The following is a 24073-nucleotide window of genomic DNA, read 5'->3' as shown; positions in this document are numbered from 1 at the left end:
TTTTATATCGATATATATATACATTTAATTGTGTTTTTATTATTCTACTTGCTGAATATAATATTTTTTTTTAATCATCATACGTTTTTTCCAATTCGAGAATCAACGAAAATTGATTTCGTAGAAAAGATATTATTTTATATTCGATATATACATTTAATTATTTTTATTATTCTACTTGAATATAATATTTTTCTTAATCGAGGATCATTGTACAATTTTTCCAATTTGAGATCAACGAGAATTGGTTTCGTAGAAAAGATATTATTTTATATTCGATATATACATTTAATTGTTTTTATTATTCTACTTGCTGAATATATAATATTTTTCTTAATCGAGGATCATTGTACAATTTTTCCAATTCGAGATCAACGAGAATTGGTTTTGTAGAAAAGATATTTTATATTCACGTGTCGATATATACATTTAATTTTATTATTCTACTTGTTGAGTATAATATTTCTTTTTAATCATCATACGTTTTTTCCAATTCGAGATAGGTTTCGTAGAAAAGATATTATTCTTTTATATTCGCATATAGATACATACATTTAATTGTTTTTATTATTCTACTTGAATATAATATTTATATTATATTATATAAGTATTATATTATTCCAGAATATAATATTTTTTTTTAATCATCATACGATTTTTCCAATTCGAGAATCAATGAGAATTGGTTTCGTAGAAAAGATCGCGTGTCAATATATATATATATATTTAATTGTTTTTATTATTCTACTTGAATATAATATTTTTTTTTAATCATCATACGTTTTTTCCAATTCGAGATAGGTTTCGTAGAAAAGACATTATTCTTTTATATTCGCGTATAAATATATATATTTAATTGTTTTTATTATTCTACTTGCTGAATATAATATTTTTTTCAATCGACGATCATCATATGTTTTTTCCAATTTGAGATCAACAAGAATTGGTTTCGTAGAAAAGATATTATTTTATATTCACGTGTCGATATATATATATACATTTAATTGTTTTTATTATTCTACTTGAATATAATATTTTTTTTTAATCATCATACATTTTTTCCAATTCGAGAATTGATTTCGTAGAAAAGATCGCGTGTCAATATATTATTCTACTTGCCAAATATATTTTTCTCAATCGAGGATCACTTTTCCAATTTAAAATATTGGACATTTTCAAAATAAATTCCGATCTATGATCTTTTTTTGAACAATAAAATTGTACAAGAGAGAAAGAGTCGATGGTCCCATCGCTACCTATCCCTCCTCCTCCTCCTCCTCCTCCTCCTCCTCCTCCTCCTCCTCCTCCTCCTCCTCCTCCTCATTCTCTTCCTGCTTCACTGCCGGTGCCGGCACTTCAAACCACCCCTTCCCACCCCTTCCCGAGTTCCGAGCTTTATTCGAAGGAAGATCCATCTCCATAATGGTCCCCGCACACCCGTCCGCCTTCTCACACGGTTCTTCCACATTGTGCGCGCATCGTGCAGCATGGAACTCGCGAGCCATGTCACGTATAACACGAGCGTCGTTGGTTACATGCGTAAAGGAGATCTGGATGGGCGTTCGATCGCTGGAAATCGTTGAGAAAAACGGGGCCAAACGAACGATGAAAAAAAAATATATACATATTATCGATAAAAATTTCGCCATTAATTCAATTTCTTATTATTCCATTGTATAAATTTAAAATACAAGAAGATTTACAATTGGCCAGTTTTTCCATGCGCTGTCCACGTTTGGAATTTCACGCGAAGGAGCCGGTTCTCACGCTACGATCTTCCTCTTCTTCGATCACGAAGAAGCAATGCTCGAGGGCCAATATCGCGAGCTTTCCACATTCGTGCACAGCCAGATATCTTCGTTTCCCTAATCAACTTTTCGAAGAAAAGTTTCCACCATTCGTTAACGACAAATCTCTTCGATCGATAATTATTAATTTCAAGAAATAAGTTTTAGTATAATATATATATATATAATAGTTAATATTCAAGAATAAAATTATTCTTGAATAATTTTAACAGCTCGCCTAAAAAACCAAAATTTAATATCCAATATTATTTCCAATATTATATTCTTTTTCTGACGCTTCGAGATTCGACGAGAAAAGAACATGTTTATTAACATCGAGATTCACGCGAGAGTCGAAACGGAACGGAAGGAGGGGCCTGGAAGCAGAGGGGAAGAGATAACGGAGAAGGAAAGGAGGAGAAGGTCGTAGAAGCACGGATCGATGTGTCGCCCTCGTGTCCAGCGGTCACATGCGCCTGCGCCGTGGCGACAGTCCTCCAGAAACTCGTCGCCAACCCTCTCCGATTCGCTGTCACCGCGGTCCTCTCGCGACAGTGTCACTCCCCCCACCCCATTCCCTCGACCGAGTGTCGCATGCCCTCCCCGCGCGCCAATGTCGCGCGCCAACGGTGGCCTCCTCCTCCTCCCGTCCCCCTCCCCTGTCCCCACGGCGTGTCAACCAACCGCCACTCTTCCCCTGTCGTCGAGCGTGCGACAGATTTCGCCGGGTCGCCGCCCTTCGCCGTGGGTGGGGCTCGGCAAACTTCTCGAATTTTGTTGGCCAGGAGGAAAAACCTTGCGTCCTTTTCTCTCTCTGAAAATTTAAACGTTTCTTCGCGATGGAGAAAAGGATTATATATTTTTTGATAAATATTTTAATATCGTTTGTAAAAATAAATAAACGAATTTCACAAGATACTCGTTTACTCGTTCGATTCAATCGAGAATAATAAACAGTTGAATTCGGGGGAAAATTTTTCCATAGTTGAATAATCGGTAAAAGTAAAATGGAATAAATTCGAGGGGAATCGCGGAGACGGGTGGGACGAGGGATTCCGTTGATTGGCCGGGAAAGTGGAAAGCGATTCGAACGATTCGTCCCCGCCGAGTCGGAATGTCGCCGAGCAGTGTCCCCGCGACACCAGCGACAGCCGTGATTGGCCGGCCGAGGGGACAGGGGCGTGGTTAACCTCCATCGCTGTCTTTCGATAATTGCATCCTCGCTCTCACCTGTTCGCCCCCCCTCCAACGTTTCCAACCAAACTTTTTCCGAATCTTCTTTGACAAAAATATTTATTTCTTCACCTAAGAAGAATATCCTCATACACACACACATATATATATAAGGTATCTAATAACTATAATTACCATAACCCCAATAACGTCTCGACTTCTTTGTTTCCAGCAACCTTAAACTGGCAACCTCCCATCTCTCTCTCTCTCTCTCTTTCAGCCTTCCCTCGATGTGTCCCACAATTTACTCCACTTGTGCCCGGCCGCGCACGTCGTCATTATCCCTTCACCCTTTCCACGCTGCTCGTTCAACGTCACCTCGTACGGACATTTTCATTACGCGCAACCGTTCATTAACTCTGTCGCCCTCGCCTATATATATATATATATATATATTCTCTCAAAGAAGAAATATAAAAACGAATGGGAAAAAGGAATAAGAGGAATAAAACGTTCACGATGCATCAATGTCGATCTTCGTCGAGAGAAAAAAGAAGAGGAATTTATAAAGAGAAAGACAGATTTCGAAGAAACTTCAGCCTCGCAAAAAGAAAAAGGAAAGAGAGAGAGAGAGAGAGAGGGATATAGAAGCTTGTATATCGAGAGGATAGGGGCGTGTTTCTCTCTCTCGGCGAGGCCTGCCGTGTCGCGGGATAATTGGGACACCGTGTATTATCGCTTGCGTGCCATAGTTGCGGCCGTTGCCGTGTGTGATTGGATAGGCGGAGATGGGTCGCGCGAGATAGCTGACCCCAACTAACGTGTAGGAACCGGAGGGGCCTGTATCTTCGAGGACCATCTCTTCTCCATCTCTTCTCCGCGGCAGCATTACCTATCCACGTCATGGTTGATGCATGGCGTGGGCGTTCCTCGTACGCCGGGGTTCTCATTTAATTACCGCTCACCCCCCCTTCCTTCCTTCCTTCCTTCCTCCCTTTCGTTCAACATTTCCGTCCTCGCGTGCCATTTTTCCTGCTGAATCTTCCTGGAATTGGAGTCGTTCGATTGCCAGGAAGATCTCTTCTCTCGAAGGTTGAAGATTCTGGAAGGGGTGTAATTGTTTGTTCGAGGAAATTCTTGAGTATATGCGTAGAGGTTGATGACGAAGTGGAAATTAATTTGGAGATTCGATCTATTTTTTATCCTCCATTTCGAATCTCACGAAAATTCGTCAGGTATTTTTATTAAGTATTTCAATTAATAATCGAATGAAGATTAAAATTTCGTTGATTGGAATTAAATTAGATCTTTTCTTGAATTTCGTTCAACATTTCCGTCCTCGCGTGCCATTTTTCCTGCTGAATTTTCCTGGAATTGGAATCGTTCGATTGCCAGGAAGATCTCTTCTCTCGAGGATTGAAGGAGTGTAATTATTTGTTCGAGGAAATTCTCGAGTATGGAGATGAGTAGAGGTCGATGACGAAGTGGAAATTAGATATTTAATTTGGAGATTCGATTTATTCTTTATCCTCCATTTCGAATCTCACGAAAATTCGTCAGGTATTTTTATTAAGTATTTCGATCTGGAAGAATCAATTAATAATCGAATGAAGATTAAAATTTCGTTAATCTTTTTTTGAATTTCGTTTAATAGAACGAAACTCTATGTCTTTGTTTTATAACATGATTAAAAAAGGAAGGGAAGTTTGTAACTGAGGACACAGGTCGAAGGACTTACGGATGGTTGAACGGCGCATATTTCTTATTTATTTCGTTTTGAAACGTAACCTTCGTTCGCAGCAACGTGCAATTTGACGTAGTTTGTTTGTCTCGAGGTTGGGTCACATCGAATAGACAGCAATTGTTTCCTTCAAACAGGGGGCTGGGACCAATTCTTCCTGTGATCGATCTTCCAACTAAACTTATGTTGTCGCATTTTGGAAAAAAGAATTTCTTATTTAAATAATAATCGATGATCAACAATTTATTTCAAAGTATGGTAGAAAAATATAAACTATTTTAACAAACCTATTTCTATCCTTCTATCTTTCCTTAAGATCAGATCAATATCATTTTAGTTTACTTTGAGGTTAGGTCACAATATCTCTCAAACAGCTGTCCCTGTGACGAACTTTTTCCAACTCTTTAACTTACATTAGAAAAAAGAAACGTATTCCTTATTTAAATAATAATCAATGATCAATAATTTATTTCAAAGTATGGTAGAAAAGTATAAACTATTTTCATTTTAACAAATCTATTTCTATCCTTCTATCCTTCCTTAAGATTAGATCAAACGTTTTCAAATCAGATCAATATCATTTTAGCTTATTTTGAGGTTAAGTCACATCGAATACGAATTTCTCAAACAACTATCCTCTGTGAACTCTTTCTCTTCGAACTTAAGTTGAAAAAAAGAAACGTATTCCTTATTTAAATAATAATCAATGATCAACAATTTATTTCAAAGTGCCATGAAAAAAGAAACGTATTCGTTATTTAAATATTAATCAATGTTTGATTGTCGAACAATTTATTTCAAAATATGGTAGAAAAATGTAAACTAATTTTTTCATTTTTCACAACAAATCCATTTTTATCCTTTTATCCTTCCTTAAGATCAAATCAAATCAATATCATTTTAACTTATTTTGAGGTTAGGTCACATCGATTGAATATGTATCCCTCAAACAGCTGTGACGAATTCTTTCCAATTTTCTAATTCTATGATCGATCTTTCAACTAAACTTAAATTAGAAAAAAGAAACATATTCCTTATTTAAATAGTAATCAATGATAAACAATTTATTTCAAAGTGTCACGATAAAAAAAAACCACGTTCACTTTCCAACCTATTTCTATCCTTCTATCCTTCCTTAAAATCAGATCAATATCATTTTAGCTTACTTTGAGGTTAGGTCACAATATCTCTCAAACAACTGTCCCTGTGACGAACTCTTTCCAACTCTCTAACCCTACGATCAATCTTTCTTCAAAAGTCTTCTAAACTTAAATTGTCGCACGTTGAAAGAAAGAAACGTATTCATCAAACAATTTATCTCAAACTACCACGATAAAAAGAAACAAAAGAAAACCACGTTCACTTTCCAACCTCTATTTCTATCCTTCTATCCTTGCTTAAAATCAGATCAACATCATTTTTTCGAATACCTTACTCGAAAATAATATTCGACATTTCAAGAATCATCCCTGTTTTCCAATGAAATTAAATTATTCCTCGATGGAGGGCCCGAAAATTTCCCGCGATCGGCAAGGAAATAAGAGGAGGAGGACACGCCTCGTCGATTATAAATCACGAAGCAACTCTCGAAGGCCCTTTGACGACCGTCCACCGGCGCAACAATGCGCCTCGTTACAAACACGCGTCGCGCACGCACGTGTATACACGCACGAGGAGGGACGGAGAGGCCTCATTAACCGGTTATTAATAGCTTGGCCGGCTCATATTAATGACAGACGCATCTGCTTCTTATATATCTACCTCCGCCTGCCTCCCTGCCCCCGCAGGGGTCAACAATTTTTACCGGTCGTTGCTCGAGGGACGTACGACTAATTCCCATTCTTTCGATCCCGATCTCGACGCCCCTTTGTCACGTCCGATTCTCAGAGACGAGTTTTTTTATTAGTTTATTAGGACTGTTAAGGTTGTTTCCTCGACGAGTTTCAAAAATTTGCACGAGTTGAAATATCCAAGTGCTTGGAAATTATAAGAATGAATCTGTTATTCATCAAGTAAATGCGAAGGATATTTATCTTATACGAAGTTAGCAAGTGCAATTGTAGAATGGAATTGTAGAAAAATGGAATGAAATATTTTTCTTGTATAAGTTTGTTAATAATTAATATTTTTTAATCAGAGTGAAGCTTGTTCCAGAGATACCACACAGAATATTCATCGTTCTATTTTCTCCAATCAATCAAAATTCTAGGAAATTTTTCTACAAATAACTGTACCAATATACGTTTTTATTTACAAAACTTTTTCAAAGATGGAATATATCGAATTTTGACGAGGAGTAATTTGTTCCAAAAATTTTGTAAAGAAGAAAACATTATCAACTTTGTCTCTCTCTGCCCGTTTCCACGCAAAATTTTCAGGTAATAAACTTAAGGGTTAAAAGGTTTATCAGGAAGAATGGAAATCCGAATTAATTTTTTCCTTTTTTTCCCAAGCCGTTTGAAAGCTGGCGAAGGAGGGTTAATTCGAGAGAATCCTAATACCCACTTCATCGTTTTCACGAGGACTTCACTCTTGCTTTATTACCCGTGAAAAAGTACACGAAATTGTTATACGAGATAAAACTCGTTCCCTGGCGAAATGAAAAAGGAAAAAAGTGGATTAAAAGGGGAAAAAAGTCATTCGTTTTTAGTCGGATATATCTCGATGTGTTATCGACCGAGTACGTAACGCCTCCGATCTTACCGACCGCGCTCTCGTAAGCACGATATCACGAACGACGCAGCGATTTACCAAACACCATCTCGTATTCCGCGCACATCCTCCATATCTTCCTCTGTTCTTTTCCTTCCCCTCTCTTTCTCGAAGGGTCAAAGGTCACCGAATTCGGTCGAGCGTTTCGAAATCCGATCGATCCAACGATTCTTCTTTCAATTTTAACGTACACGAGAAATAGGTTATTCTTACACTCGCTTTCCAACCCACAAATTACGAGTTGTAATAAAATTCATCGAAGGAGGAAGAGACAAAATTAAGATACAAAGTCCTTAAGATACAAAGGATAGGATTGGATTTCTTCCAAAATGTTCGAAAAATATTTCTAATCCAATTAATCGACTGAATACTAAGAACCAATAATAATTTAAACCATTTCCTTCCAACGCAACCATAATCCATCGTAAATTCGAAAAATCACGTGGAGTAAAGAAGAAAGAAAATCGAAAGAGAGCTTCGAAAGAACAGCGTGGCCTCGATTTAAAAAATTTTCACGAGGAACGACGGGGCTCGGTCGGTTTCTTCGGCCGATGATAAATCGGGGAACCGGGCGCGTATCAGCGGCGATATTCACAGTAGCTTTGGACGGCTGGTCGCCCAATTTAAGCTTTATTCAAGGGGACACAATGAGGGGCCGTATGGCTCATATGTCATCGTGGCAACTGTATGGGCCCCCGCGTCCTCTCCCTCCCCTTTGTCCAGCGGTGGATAGATCCGCGCCCATTTACGAGAGCACTCCGCCGCGTCCCCTTTTCCCTCCTCGCCCGCCATTGCATTGCTCGCCGACCGCTCGCGAATGCTAATTGATGTTACTGACTCGAAGTGACCCGGCCTCGGTGTGTGGTCCACTGTCCGATGGAGTGACGGTGATGGCGCGCGAGAACGCGTTTAATCGACCTCGCCTCGATGGTGGAACGGATGGAAGCTACGTTCGGAATGGAAGGTGTATTGGTTTTAATACGATGCTTTCTGGAAAGAGGGAGTTTTGTATTCTCGAAATTCGGGGTTGTCTCGTTATTGTGTTGGGGAAGAGGAAGAGATTAGAGTTTATGAGTTAATGGAGAAAATTATAAGAGTTTATGTCGTCATTGAGGTGGAGGAAAGGAAGGAATTCGAGTTTATGTAATCATTGAGCTGGAGAAAAGGAAGAAATTTTCGAAATTCGAGTTTATGTCGTCATTGAGCTGGAGAAAAGGAAGAAGTTCAAGTTTATGTCGTCAATGGAGGAAAGGAAGAAATTCGAGTTTATCTTATCATTGAGCTGGAGAAAAGGAAGAAATTTTCGAAATTCAAATTTAGATCATCATTGAGCTGGAGAAAAGGAAGGAATTCAAGTTTATATCGTCACTGGAGAAAAGGAAGAAAGAAATTTTCGAAATTCGAGTTTTTATCATCATTGAACTATAATTGAAAAAAAGGAAATTTCAGAAATTCGATTTTATGTCATCAAGAAATTTTTGAAATTTTCTTTTATCTCGTCTGGTTTTTCATTCTGCTGGAGAAAAGGAAGAAATTTTCGAAATTCGATTTTATGTCGTCATTGAGGTGGAGGAAAGGAAGGAATTCGAGTTTATGTAATCATTGAGCTGGAGAAAAGGAAGGAATTTTCGAAATTCGAGTTTATGTCGTCATTGAGCTGGAGAAAAAGGAAGGAATTCAAATTTATGTCGTCACTAGAAAAAAGAAAGAAATTCGAATTTATTTCGTCATCGAGCTAGAGAAAAGGAAGAAACTTTCGAAATTCGAGTTTATGTCGTCATTGAGCTGGAGAAAAAGGAAGGAATTCAAATTTATGTCGTCACTAGAAAAAAGAAAGAAATTCGAATTTATTTCGTCATCGAGCTAGAGAAAAGGAAGAAATTTTCGAAATTCAAATTAGGTCATCATTGAGCTGGAGAAAAGGAAGGAATTCAAGTTTGTGAATCATTGAGCTGATGAAAAGAAAGAAATTCAAGTTTATATCATTATTAGAGAAAAGGAAAAGATTCAAGTTTATGTCGTTACTGGAGAAAAGGAAGAAATTCAAGTTTATGTCATTGGAGAAAAGGAAGAAATTTTCGAAATTCGAGTTTATATCATCATTGAGCTATAATTGAAAAAAAGGAAATTTTTGAAATTCCTTTTTATCTCGCCTGATTCTTTATTCTGCTGGAGAAAAGGAAGAAATTCGATTTTACGTTGTCAAAAAATTTTCGAAATTCGAATTTATCTCATCATTGGGTTATATAACTGGAAAAAAGGAAATTTTCGAAATTCGATTTTATATCATCAAGAAATTTTTAAAATTCCGTTTTATCTCGTCATTATGCTGAAAAAAAGAAAAGGAAGAAATTTTCGAAGTTCGATTTTACATCGTCAAGAAATTTTCGAAATTCGATTTTACGTCGTCAAGAAATTCGAATTTATCTCATCATTGAGTTATAGCTGGAAATTTTCAAAATTCGATTTTATATCGTCAAGAAATTTTCGAAATTCCCTTTTATTTCGTCATTGTGCTGGAAAAAAGAATGAAATTTTCAAAATTCGATTTTATGTCGTCAAGAAATTTTCGAAATTCAAATTTATCTTATCATTGAGCTGGAAATTTTCGAAATTCGATTTTATACTGTCAAGAAATTTTTGAAATTCAGTTTTATCTCGTCATTGCTAGAAAAAAGAAAGAAATTTTCGAAATTCGATTTTACACCGTCAAGAAATTTTCGAAATTCGAATATATCATTGATATAGCTGGAAATTTTCGAAATTTCGTTTCATCTCGTCATTGTACTGGAAAAAAGGAAGAAATTTTCGAAATTCAAATTTATCTTATCATTGAGCTGGAAATTTTCGAAATTCGATTTTACGTCGTCAAGAAATTTTCGAAATTCAAATTTATTTTATCATTGAGCTATAGCTGGAAATTTTCGAAATTCGAATTTTACGTAGTCAAGAAATTTTCGAAATTCTGTTTCATCTCGTCATTGTACTGGAAAAAAGGAAGAAATTTTCGAAATTCAAATTTATCTTATCATTGAGCTGGAAATTTTTGAAATTCGATTTTATGTCGTCAAGAAATTCCAATTTATCTCCTCACTGAGCTATAGCTAGAAATTTTCGAAATTCGAATTTTACGTCGTCAAGAAATTTTCAAAATTCCGTTTCATCATTGTACTGCAAAAAAGAAAGAAATTCGATTTTACATCGTCAAGAAATTTCCAAAATTTTCGATCGAACATTGAAATAAAGAAAAAATCGAAATATCTTTAAGTCGTAGAAATTCTTGAAAGTTTAAAAACCCTCCTATATCTCTATATCCATCTATTCGATTCCCAATATGAGAAGAAATTTTTCAAACTCGCTGCCCCAAACCCTAAACCCTAAACTCGTTGCACGCCAGCCGGGCTCACGATACCGGGCAAAAAACCGAGAGGCCCAAATTTCCACGGTCTTAACGACCGTGTCCAGAAAACGCGAGCCTCGAACGGAGAAAAACGGAGAGCCGCGGACACGCGCCCCCCTTCCTCCCCTCCCAACGATAGGATTTGATTACGGGATCTGGGTCCCGAATTAATCCTCGAGACGGGGGATAGTAGCATCGTCGCATCGTCCTCCCCCCCCTCGCAACGAAATCGCAGCTGCCATGAACGAAAGGTTAAGCGAAACAGCGGTTCCAGTCCCCGATCTCTCTCCTCCTCCTCCTCCGCCTATCCACGGCTATTATTTTTTTACCGGGCCGGCGTCTAATTCGACGTTTAGCGATTTAAACGTTTGTCTGTGGAACCCATCCATGTAATCTCCGTCTCGGGCCGTGCATGCAACCTCGCAGCTGCTTTCGAATTCGATTCCTTATCGATTCCTTCCTTCCTTTCTTTTCGAATTTTCCCAAAATTCAAAAGTGCACTCGAACTCGATTAAAACTCGAAAGAGGAGCGCTCCAGTTCCGGTTCTCACGGCGAGAAAAAGGAGAGGTCCCGTGAGAGACTACTCGCTTTCGTGCGCTATGGTGGCGGGCCCGGTTCGACGGGGACCCGTTGGCGTGATACCCTTTTTCGACCGCCTCCTCTATCACCTCTCCGTCCCTCGAGAAAGAAAGGAAAGAAAGAAGAAGAGAAAGAAAGAAACGCTCAAGTGCGATTTCCTCCTTGTCCTTCCTTTTTTCCCTCCTCTTCTTCTTCTCGAGTGGCCGTGATTACCGGGGCCAATAAGGGAAGGAGAGAGAGAAAGAGGAAGGTTCTAAGCCGTGGAGGTGGCGGCGATGTGAAACGAGGCACACGAAACCCGAAAGGAGATGATATAGAAAGGAGAGGAGAAGAGATCTCGCGGAGGGGGTGTAGCAGAGAGAGAGCAGAGGTTACTTTTAATGTCTCGCGTCACGCAGCCCAAGGCAGCCTCCTCCTCCTCCTCCTTCTCGTCCTCCTTACTAATTTGGCGCCAATTTCCAACCAACCTCCCAAGCAAAAACTAACCGGACCCATATACCCACACCGCGGTGTATACACTTGCGCCTCCTCCTCCTCCCCCTCCTCAGCTTCCCTCGGGCCCTGATTAAATGCTACTCGCCGTCGCTCGCTCGTTTTATTCCCTCTTCCTCCGCTCCTCTTACCTTTTCGGTTCACGCCGCGCTTTTTCTCCTCTCTCGCGAGCCCCCTCCTTCTCCCTTCTTCTCCTTCTCCTTCTCTTTTCGACCCCGATCGTTCCCACACTCCGCGTGGACACACCGGAGTTCTTACCAATGCACGCACGCACGCACGCACGAACGGATTTTTCGAGGTTAAAAATTTCGCGACGAAGTTCGAAACGTTTTTCGAGAAGGAGATGTTGTAATGCGATAGATTTTTTTTTTATTATTAGTTGATCGGTTGTTGGAAGAGGATGTTCCCACGAGAGCGGCGCGCGAAACCGTGGACGTCGATACGTCGATGATCGGTCGGATAATATGGCGTCGGGTTATGCAAATACGAGGCTCAGCGGGCGTCGATTTAATGGCGAGGGCACAGGTTCGGGTGAACCTTGTGGACCACGGATCCCTCCAGAGAGAGAAGTTGCGCGTCGTTGGGACCGTGATGGGCCCTCGATTTTCTCCTTTTTTTGGGTTTTCGAGCAATTTGTCCCAAGCGTTGACGAGGGCCGAGCAAGAAGAAATATTCGAGGAAGCGTGTGTGTATATATTATTTCGTTGGAAGAAAGAGTTATCACTTATCTCTATTCTAATCGATCGATTCAACTTTGGTTTCCGTCGTTTAATTTTGAATTAGAAATAAAAATATCTAAATTATAATATTTTCGAAACTTTAAAAAAGAATCAATATTAACAGATTGTTCGTTCGATCGAGAAGAACGAAATTTTCGAAACTTTCGAACGCAAATTTTAAAAGCCAGAACGTGAAGAGATAGGAAATTTCGAATTCAATCATTTCGTTCGTATAAATCGAAATTTCCAAAATTTTCAAAGGTTCGAAATTGAAAATGTAAAGGTATGTAATATGGCGTTCATTATCGACGGCCGAGCATCGATTTTTAAATTGGTCAGACAGTTGGAGGATCGGGTCATCGAACAGAGAGGGAGAGGAGGAGGAGGAGGAGGTTGGCAGGCACGGGTAGTATATCACGTGGCAAGGATAAGTTTTTGATCGACCCTTTGGTATACGGATGACTCCCCGCTGCTTGACCTCATCACGCCACGCTATGGGGGTCTTTATAAACCCAAGCATCGACTGCGCGTATCCTAATCACCTTTTGTCTTAACCCTGCCAAACTCTTTCTTCCAAGACAAACTCTACTGGCTTCTGGCACCCGTTTCCTCTTCTTCGATTTACCATTAATTTATATACATTCCTTATCGCTACGTGTACGCAATTAGTCGCAAAAAATATACTTTTAAATAAACTTCTTTATTTCGCGCATCGATTGCGAATTAAATTAAATCCGATTCGCGAGCGTCCTCTCTGAATCGTATTACAATCTCTTTTTAATCGAACTACTTACCTACGAAAAAGGAATAATTTATCGACGGACGATAATTACAAGTAACCGAGGTAACGGAAGAAAAAAAATAACTAGGATAAAACCCACTGTTACAAACCGTCGTTACGAACCGTAACCTAAACGTTCCTAAATCACCCAAGAGTAAAAAAGAGATATTCCTCGTATTTACAATTTCGATTCAATTGTTTCCAAATATTAAATCAAAGTTACAGTTAACCAAATTTGTAACCATTTTGAGGTTATCCAAATTTCTCGAAGGATGCCGATAAGTCACGACAATTGGAAGACCGCTTGGGCACGCGGTAGTAAATTCGAGGATATCATTTGGATAGGAAATGACGTTCTGGCTTGGTGTTCCGGCCTTCACATCGTGTTCTACCAGATCGAGCACAAGAAGAAGAGTATCCTTTGGTGTTGGTCTCACGATATCGGGGAGGGAGTTCGATCCCTTTCCTCGCACACCAAGTATCCCATATTCGCTTTTGCCGAGAAAGCGTCTCAACCAAAAATCATGGTGTATACGTACCCATCGTTGATCAAAATATCCGAATGCGCAAACGGGTTCACGAATCATTGTCTGGCCACCGGATTCACCTCCACCGATTACATAATCTCGATGGGCTCGTATCCACACTTCAGACTGAGCGTATGGAATTGGAGGACAGGCGAGAAGATCGCCGCTGTGCACACCCATATACGAGACGAGATTGGCCAGATCATGAGGATCAATCTGATAGGACCTGTCCTCGTTGCTCAAGTGGGGAAAAGTTGCGGGGAGGCGTACGTTTGGGATCTGATCATCACCAAAGAAGCTACTATTTTGAAAGGTAACAATTCAATCCTTTTTCGACTCGAGTTGAAATCTCGTTATTCGAGATACAAATTAATTATTGAATTAAAATCGATTTCACATGTTCTAATTATTTATCTCACAACAATCACAAGGATCACGGATCTTTGTACAGCAAAATCTAACCTCTCTACGAGCAATTGATCAAATAAAATCGATTCGATTTTAAAAGTGGATAAAATTTTTGATTTTACGCGTTTTAATTTATGAGAATAACCGGATCAGCGTCTAACAAAATCTAACCTCTTTACGAGCAAGTGGATAAAACTTTCGATTTTACGTGTTTCAATTTATCTTATGAGAATAAAATCTAACCTCTTCAATTTTAATCAAATGAAATCAACTCGATTCGATTTTATAAACTGATCTTGGAACGAAATCTTTCGACGAGTTTGAATTTCAGAGTACGAGATAAAACTTCCGAGGGACGAACCGATTCGTGGACTGGACTGGTCTTCAACGTCCACGGAACCGTTACTGGCGCTCGTTGACAAAGAGGGTCACATCTATCTGAGTAATTACGACGGAAGCGACGTCTATCGGATCATGGTTGGCCACCGTTGCAACATCTGCATAGAGAAGGATCTGCCTATAATCAAGTGGTTCCAGGACGGCCTCGTGTTACGAACGCCGTACTGTCAGATATCGTTCTACAAAAAGTTCGCGAGATTGAATATATGGAGAAAACTGTGGTACGTGAAGACGGAGAAGAAACCGTATATTCTTATCACGAATCCGTATCGGGATCGCCGATTTTTCTATTACACGTACGAGGGGGAGCTGATGCAAGTGGATATATTCGAGGAAAACGACAAGCCTGTAGTTTCCAAATGCTTCGACAACGGAGGAGTGTATCGTTTCGTCGATTTCGTGTATCCGTGGTGCCATCATTTGTTCGCTATTTGCGACGCGAACAAAGAATACGTCATACTCGAGTGTTACGAAGGGACTCTCATCTCGAACATAATACCAGACGTGGACGACGAAATATTGTGTCAGACCTCCCATCCGGAATTTCCGTTGATCGTTTTGGCGACCAATCGCGGCGAGTTGCACTGCGTATCCATCGTGAAGCCGACCAATCCTAAGATCATCGCTCGATTGAGGATCCAACGAACGCCGTTGGATTTCGTCAAATTCTCGTTGTCTGGAAGGTAAGAAGATTCGCATTAGAATATCCATCTAAACTCTATCGATTCATTGGTGTAGAATCCAAAGTTTGATATAAATAATTTTTTTTATAATACGCGTATTAGTGATCACAATAGTAATATATTTGTATTTGATTTATAAATTTTGTAATAGTTCGAGTAGCATTAATATTAATATCGAAATAATTAATAGTTTAATATATCAACTTCCAAATAATCTCGAACGAATGAAAATAGACATCTACGATTTCTAACGATCAAATTATATATCTTTTCTACCATTACGTGGTAGATTTTTTTTCAACATTGAACGGTAAGAGTGATAAGGATATATTCTTTTAATCCAAGATAACACGAGAATACGTGCAGAACAATTTATTAATATTTTCGATGATTGTTAATAATCTCTTCTTCATCTCTCTCTTTCTCCTTAGATCTCTGATCGCGGCCGAGACAAAAGCAGGCAACTGTTACTACATAAACATGCAACGGGTGAATATGTACGACGTGCAGACGTTGATCAGAGTCGGACATCCGATCTCCGACGTACTAATCTTCGAAGGATACAAGAAGCTGCGTATCCTCGTTCTATACACGATCGTGAGAAACGTGGGGCACAGCTTGTTCCTATACGAGATCGTGGAAAATCAAACGTTGGTCGTCGCGCCGATCGTGGAATTGCTTTTGCCTGGAGTGTATCGGAATCTCTATCACGTGCCCGGTAATCCGATGTTCCTCATAGGAACACCTTACATGACGCGCCAACTTCGAGTGCAGAAGATACAAGATTTCAAGAACATCACGTTCGAGGACGGTTTGATGACAGGGCATCTCATGAAACTGGCCAGTTTGTTCGTGGATCGATGGTGGATCATGACGATGGCCATCGACGGGATAGTTCACGTAAGGGACAAGACAGTGAGGCGGGAAATGGCGTGCATCAAGACCCATCACAGGGAGGAATTGGGCACGAAGAAGGCGATGTCCAACAAACAAGGGGATCTGATCATCGCCCTCGGTTACAACGGCTCGTTGATCGCGACCAAGTTTTCCCCCGCCAAAAAGGTATTTACTTACACTTGATTCCTTCCCCTCGATTCTCTACCCTCCCCTTTCGAGTGACGAAATTTTTATCGGACGCAATCTTGGTAAAAAACGACATTCGTGGAATTTTTAAAAATGAGATAACTTTGGAGAAATATTATGGTTGTCATCGCGTGAAATTGCCGTTTTTGCGTTTGGTAAGAAGAAAAAGAATACATTTTCGAAACTGTGATCTTTACTCGATCGAAATACGAGCTGAGAAAAGATTATAGCTCGAAATATACAGTCGCCATAACTCTTTTTCGGTCGGTAACGATGGTTTCGACGTTCGTTTAGGCATCCATTGTTCAGATCGCGTACGATTATCGTCATAGGTTATAATTCTATTCAAAGATGGACGTGTGGAAACTGTGCTTGGAGATACGTCTAATTCCGCTTCCACTTTCAATTTATCCTTTTTCAATATGTATTTCGGTTTACCTCGATTTACCTCATTTTCAATTCCAAATTCTTCTACGTTTCTCAAAAGAAGTCATTACACAAAGGAAATATAAGAACATGAAAATATAGGTTAGTTTACGAATCGCAATTAATAATACAACCTAATAGATTTCTTTATTAGAATAGTATAAATTTATTGACAATTTATATCATTTTTCAAATGATATATCAATTATTCATAAATTGAAGATATAATAAATTTTTTTAAACGGCAAACCAATGGGACACAACGAGCTTACGAAATTTTATCCTCGTATAATATAGATTTTTCGAAGCCCATTTTCAATTCCAAATTCTTACGCTTCTCAAAAAAAAAAGTTATTACACAAAGAAAATGTATAAAATCTAAATCTTTTGCACAATGAAATAATTTTAAACTAACCTCTACAAAACTAGACGAGATAATCGATCTTCGATCGAGACAATTTCCCGCTTTCTCTTTCCATTTCCCATTGATTAATATTCCCCCCATTTCCGCTTCCTTCTTCCAGCGTAGGAGCTGCAAGGATTACGTTCCCCGAAGGAGAAACGTACGAGCAAAGTGGAGCACAAGCTGTACGAGAAGATGATAAAGAAGATCGACATCGATTACGCGAGCCTCGACCCGTTAATTTACGATATTCTGACGAGTCCGTTGTACGAGTTCCCGGATTCGGAGAAGGAGGGGGACAAGACGTGGACGGAATGGAGGTACGAGATGCAGCTGAAGGAGGAGGAGGAAGAGAGCAGGGAGCAGAAGACGGCCATATTGAATGATTTCGAGGAGCTTCGGAACAAGGTGAAAAAGTTGTTGGACGAGAACGAGGCGAGCACGGAGATAGAAAAGCTTCCCATAGCCGCGTTCGATCTGGACATAAAGGGGCGGGATCACAAGTTGAAGGTTGGCCGCGACATTTGCGAGAACCTTCGCCTCGAGTTCGAGCACAACATCAACGAGACGAAGAGGGTGTCCAAGTGGATACGGAAAAATTTCTGGGACCCGCAAAAGGTGGTCGCCAAGAGTCTGTACGCGATCTTCGACGAGATGGAGGTGGTCAATTATCCCTCGATCGCCGAGGATCCGGACGATGTGTTGTTCCTAAAGTACATAAACTTTCACAAGAAGACCGCGTACAGCGTCCTCGAGAACGACAGGTTCGAACCTTGGAAAATATATACCGAGCAAGAGTTGCAGATGGAGGCGAGCAAGAAGCACAATATATATCGCGAGCAGGACAAGAGGATCCATCTGTTGATGAACGATTGGGAGTTGGAGGACAAGGAGGAGGATTTGAAGAGGTTTAAGTACGAAATGGAAGAACGGAAAGCGGTGAACGGTAAAAATATTCCTCTTTTAATTCGTTTTTTTAATTTTATATCGATACCAATGTATTGTTCGAAGGAACCACGACTCATCGCTTCATCGAGTCATCCCCTTATTACCCTCAATTCGGCTACTACGGATTCGCCCAAACCAAGATAAACAATCGTTTCTTCCTGCACGATTGCACCAAACTTCGGGACTTTTTCAACAATAAATTCAACGAGATATACGCGCTGAAGGAGAGAGAGATGAACGTGATACGGGACAGAATCGAGAGGATACGTTACATAGATTCGGAATTGAACATCATGTTTAACAAACACGTGCCACACGTCCCAACCGATCCCGTCTGGCACTGGCAGGTATTACATTCGATTAACAATTCTTCCTCGACGCGTGTTCCTAAACGCATTCTTTTCATCCTCCTCCAAGTTCGAATGTTTGTCGAGTGGTACGACGAATTTCCCTAAATTGAAACGCAAACTCCTAACCTAATTTATACATAACCTAAATCGACCCCCCCCACTCTATTTATAAGGACGCCATTTTGTCGCCATTTAGGAGAGGCCAGAGAGCATAATCACGGTGAGAAGGGACGAGATAAAGGCGAAGCCGTACATATCCCCGTCCGCCATGGAAATATTGATGAAGCAAGCGGCGGAGGAGGAGCGTATAAGAAAATTGTTGCTTGCCGACGATTTTCGGGAGCGCGCCCTCATGGCGATGATGAACGGTGTGTTGGAGGTGCGTTGGGAGGACATAATCAAGATAGACGTGCCCAAGCCTGCCTGCATGCTGGCGAAGAAACCGGAGGACTACACGTCCGAGGATATATTGGCGGTGAAACAGTACGAGAAGGACGTGCAATTTCTCAAGGAGGAGAGGGAACGGTATCACAGGATGTTGGACGCGGAATATTTAAAGGTTATGGAACAATTGAAGGAGGGTATAGACAAGTTCAATGGGAAATTGAACAATCTGTTCCACGTGAGTTTACCAATTAACCAATTAACTCTTTTCCAACTGTTACTTACCTATTTTCCTTTCAGATGAAAATGGACATAGAGGCGGCGATCAACCAGTTGTACCTGAGATACGTGCGAGGTTTGCTCCTGGTCCATCATAGGATAATGACGTTCGAGGAGGAGAATTCGTTGAAGAAGAGGATCGCGGACAAGGAGGACTACGAGAGGGAGATGGACGAGCACATAAAGATGTTTCAGAACGTTCATCAAAAAGTGACGGACAAATACACCAGCTTGGTCAGCAAGGAGAAAGCGTTCGCGAAAAAGTTCAAGAGCGAGTTCTATCATATGCACAAGGTGCAGATGGAGATACTGGAACGGCAGTGCAATCGCAGGCCTAGGGTGAATCTGAGGAATCTCGAGTCGTCCGACTTTTACGAACTCGCGGAGGATGTGTTGGGGGGGAAGGGGGCCAGGATTTACCTGCCTTCAGAGTGCAAGGATTACCTGAGGATACTGCACAATTTCGACATTAGACCTGTCACAGTTCCACCGAGCATAGACGCCTCGAACTGGGAGAATCTGATCCGTCTGAGACGCGCGAAGATCAATTTGGAACTGATGATAAGGGGGGCGCAGAGCGAGCTCATGGACGTGGAGGCGGTGCTCCTAGGTTTCGAGCAGAAGATGGAGAAGTGCAAGATCGACATGGAGGATATGAAGAAGGATATAGTGGAGAAGAGGATGCGGCAAATGATGGAGGACCTCGACGTGGAGATACAGTTGGTGTTGAAGATGGGCCAGGTGGAGATCGATCTCGAGGGGGAATTGACCGATTCGAAGCACGCGGTCCTCGTCTCGAAAACAACCATCGACAGCGCCAACTCGTACATACGTGCCGCGGGCGAGTGCAAATTGAAGGCTTTGAACAACTTGTTGAGCTTTCAGAGAGGTGCCCTTTTCATTCTCTTATTTAAGTCGAGTCGAGGCATGCTTCATAATTTTCTTAATAGATTATTATAATGTAATCTCTTTAATTTCATTCATTTCTTCTTTAATTTCATTCATTTCTTCTTTCATTCAGGCACCCTGTTGAAGCAATGGCAGCACATGTGCAGGAAGAAGAATTTGGAGGATCTGAAGGAGGATCTCCGTTTCACGGAATCGACCACTGTGACGAAAGAGATGCAGGGTTACTTGAAGAGGAAGGCGAAAGGTTTGCCGGACGACAAGACGCCGCAACAGTTGGACGACGACATAGAGGCGGTGAAACGGAAGTTTCAGAAGGCGTTGGACGAGGAGAGGTCGCGGCTCGAGGCCGTGGAGAAGGAGATCGCCAATCTGAAGGTGAAGAACGAGCAGCTCGATCGGCAGATCCTCGAGATGAACATGGCCAGGTGCGACATGGAGTTGAGGCGCGACATCGTCGGCGAGGAGAGGCAGAAGGAACACCTCGAGAGGAAGGTGAAGATGGTGATGCATCGATCGGCGTTGGTCAAGAAGCTGCAGGAAAATTACGCGGAACTCGTCGAGCTGCAGACCGAGCACGAGCTGCTCAGGCTCAAGCGATACCCGACCTTTCATTTCAGGATGCTCGACGAAAACGAGGAGACGCGGAAGAACGTTCGAACGAATCTTTGTTAATTTTCTTGTTGCTCGATCGGTTCCCCTTCTGGCCGATGATTTATGGCCCTCTTTCTCTCGCGTTATCTCGTTTTTGGGACAAGTAGGTCCTCGATCGTCTGCGAGGATAATTGGAAAGAGCTTTTCAATTTGTTGAAACTTTTATATTTTAATAGATATCTTTGAAACAATCGATCGTAGAATAAAGATATATATCGGTTTCTGATAAATTGGAAAGCTTTGCTCGACTTTTCTGTACATACTCGGCAATTTTTGTATTTATATTTTAAAAATCGTTCAAAGATGTTCCACGGAATATATTTTATGTTTACGTTTTTCAAAAAATTGTCCTCGCTGAAATTCAAAATCGTGTTTATTTTCAATTATTATTTATTTTTAATCGTATTTTCCAACGAATCTCGAAAATTAGATTAAATATAAAAACGATCGTTGTCCGCGAATAAATCATTTTCGAATTGTCATTCTAATTATTATTTATTTTTAATCTCCTCTTCGAGGAACGTTCTAATGATGATTTCGAAAATTTGTATAACCGCCTATAAATCATTGATGAAAAAAATTGAGAGAAATAATAATTTAGATAAATTGATAAAATTATTATTTTTCTTCGAATTAAGTCATTTCAATTGTTATTCATTTTTATTATTTCAATTTTCTTTTCGAGAAACATTGCAATGACGATTTCGATTTTTTAAAATTAAGTTAAATATTGAAACGATTGTGATTAAATGATCGGCAAAAGAATATAATTTCGATAAATCGATAAAATTTATTTTTAATCGTATTTTTTAATGACTACTCGAATCTCGAAAATTAGATTGGATATAAAAAACGGTCGTTGACCGCGTCCGCGCAGTAAGTCATTGGCAAAAGAAAGGGAGGGGGAGGGAAGGGGGCGTAATTTCGATAATTGCGCGCGGCTTTTGACTTGGATGGAAGCGCGCGATTTACGAGTTTTGAGAGGTTTGAAATTTGTTTTGAACCGGTCGAAGAGATGGATATCCGTTGAATAGAAATAAACGCGGAGCGTTGGTTTGAAACGGCTGCATTTATTTAGCGACTGCGATTAAACGCAGTATTTTATGCGAGTTTTGTTCGTGAAATTAACATTATATCGTTGCTGTAAATTTAGATAATTTTGTAAACGCTCGAGAATTGTAATTATCTAACAATCTTCCAAAAAACGTGTCCTTTATTTATCCTTTTCTCTACCTCCGTGAAAAACGAATAAATTGAATGTAAATCATGGAATATCGCTACGATCCTCAAAATTATAGAAACACTTTCGAATGTGAACACTTTTACCAGAAAGATTTCTTTGTATTTTCTTCGTTTCAATAAAATAATATACAAGAATTCTGATCGTATCGATGTAATGAAATAAATATTTATAACTATAGTAACTATAATTCGAGCAATTGAGATGATAATTGGTATTAATTCACATCGAAATAATTAACAATTTCGAGAAGTATTTAATAACCTAATATTTAACCTAACTTTGTGAATGAAAATATAATTCCATTCTCTCTCTTACCCTTCCTTCCTTCCCTCCTTGTGCATTTTTCTCGAGCAATGAACAGTGAATAACGTGCACAGCCATCGTGAATTTTATTTTATCGAGAAGAACTCGGGGGGAATCCTCTTTCGATTCCGTTCGAACATTCGAACGAGAGAGAGAGAGAGAGAGAGAGAGAGTTCTCGTGTGGAGTGGCTCGGTTCTCGACTCTTGGTGTTTTTACGTAACGACGACAGTATTATGTCGATGTCAGCTGTGGAAACGATGATTGATCGATCATCGGATAACCCGTGGATTCCGTGGCCCACGTCACGGCTACCGCGGCAACAAAAAGAGGAACTCGGGTGAATATAACCTTTCAACCGGCATAATATTTGAGGGGGGGAGAAGGAGGTGGGGACAAAGGGGCCCTGCCCCGCTTCATTAATAAAAATCATGCGATCGTTAGGGTGAAAATATTTACAGTTCGACGTCGGGGGGCTTGCTCCGTGTCCATTCTTCTCCCTTTTTTTCCCTTTATACTCGATCTTTTTTCCTCTCGCCCATGAAAATCGAAACGGATACGCGAGGAAATGGAGCGTGAAAAATTAATCCTCCTTTACGATTTTTTTATTATTTATAACACTTTGTTCTTTTCCACTTCATCTTGGAATTTTACTTCGAAATTGTTCATTCGATAACAATTGTTTCTTTATTTTCATTTTTACTGAGAAATTGATTCGCTACTTGTGAATGAGAAATAGAGAATGGAAAAATATTTTAATATCTCATCCTTTAATAATCCCACGTTACTTCCACGTTGCAATTTTTGTGTTTGTTGAGTGCAAGGAAGTTTCCATCGTCGCCTTCGAGAGAATACGACTTTCTTCTCTTGCAAATCATTTTCACGGTTATACCTCTTCCGATTCGAAATTTATCTTGTTATAAATTCAAAAAAAAAAAAAGGAAAAAATAAAGGAAATTATTAAATATTCCATCTCGAAAAGAGAGGAGAGTCCCTTACGATTCCTCCATTCACTCGATTCGGACCGACACGAATCGCGAGAAGTCATCAATTATCCTTAAACACCGACAAAAGGCCACCCTTCCAAGGATGTCCTCGATTTCTATATTACAATAAAAAATGAATCGAACCACGGAAGCAACAAGCGTAAAGATCGGCCACTTTCTCATGGAGAGGCCTCCCAAACGTCGCTCGCGTTTAATCGTCGCACGATGAGTTTGAAGTTGAATTCCTTCTCTCTCTCGAAAAAGAGAGAGACACGTTTGATGTTAAGCCGAATATGAAAGAGCGAGAAAGGACGGGGCGAATTTTCAACGAAATTGATTCGTACGACTAGTGTTGGTTCGCGGCTTGGATTCTCCTGGGATCATTCATCTCGCGGCTCTACTATTAGTACAGTTATTTATGGTGAAAAAGTGTATAGATCGCGAGTCCCTCCCTCCCCGGATGATTTATGCGCCGCTGCAAATTGCCGCTTGTCCTCTGTGAGAGCGGCCAATACGGGCCCTGATTAAATCCTTTCGACCGTTCGATCGTAATTCAACCGTGTTTAGAAATCGTGCTCGTCCACGTGGATAACGTGGTGGACAACGACGTGGTGGAAAGTGTCGGCCGGGTTCATCATCCTCCTCGTCGTGTTTTTTAAAATTGTCATAGTATCGATTTTTACCAGCAATTGTTTTTTAAGTTGTTTT

The 24073-nt window shown here is 40.1% G+C and overlaps 2 protein-coding genes across 2 annotated transcripts; both read left to right on the top strand.

The window, feature by feature from the left end:
* The first annotated feature begins 13657 nt into the window (after positions 1–13657).
* Positions 13658–17886, top strand: LOC113218565. The gene is made up of 4 exons (XM_026441403.1): positions 13658–14225; positions 14652–15402; positions 15834–16464; positions 17436–17886. Exons 1-4 carry the CDS (start codon positions 13658–13660, stop codon positions 17511–17513), a joined length of 2028 nt encoding a protein of 675 aa, XP_026297188.1. The 3' UTR covers positions 17514–17886.
* On the top strand, positions 17642–22204 carry LOC100576179 (cilia- and flagella-associated protein 43). The gene is made up of 5 exons (XM_026441402.1): positions 17642–18260; positions 18326–18609; positions 18809–19234; positions 19297–20164; positions 20297–22204. The coding sequence occupies exons 1-5, from the start codon at positions 17642–17644 to the stop codon at positions 20854–20856; spliced, it is 2757 nt and encodes a 918-aa protein (XP_026297187.1). The 3' UTR covers positions 20857–22204.
* Positions 22205–24073: the final 1869 nt, after the last annotated feature.

The sequence above is a fragment of the Apis mellifera genome, linkage group LG6 (assembly GCF_003254395.2).
Source record: "Apis mellifera strain DH4 linkage group LG6, Amel_HAv3.1, whole genome shotgun sequence".
Taxonomy (NCBI): domain Eukaryota; kingdom Metazoa; phylum Arthropoda; class Insecta; order Hymenoptera; family Apidae; genus Apis; species Apis mellifera.
The sequence above is the reverse complement of the archived record's forward strand: the minus strand, read 5'-3'. Positions and strand labels throughout refer to the sequence as shown.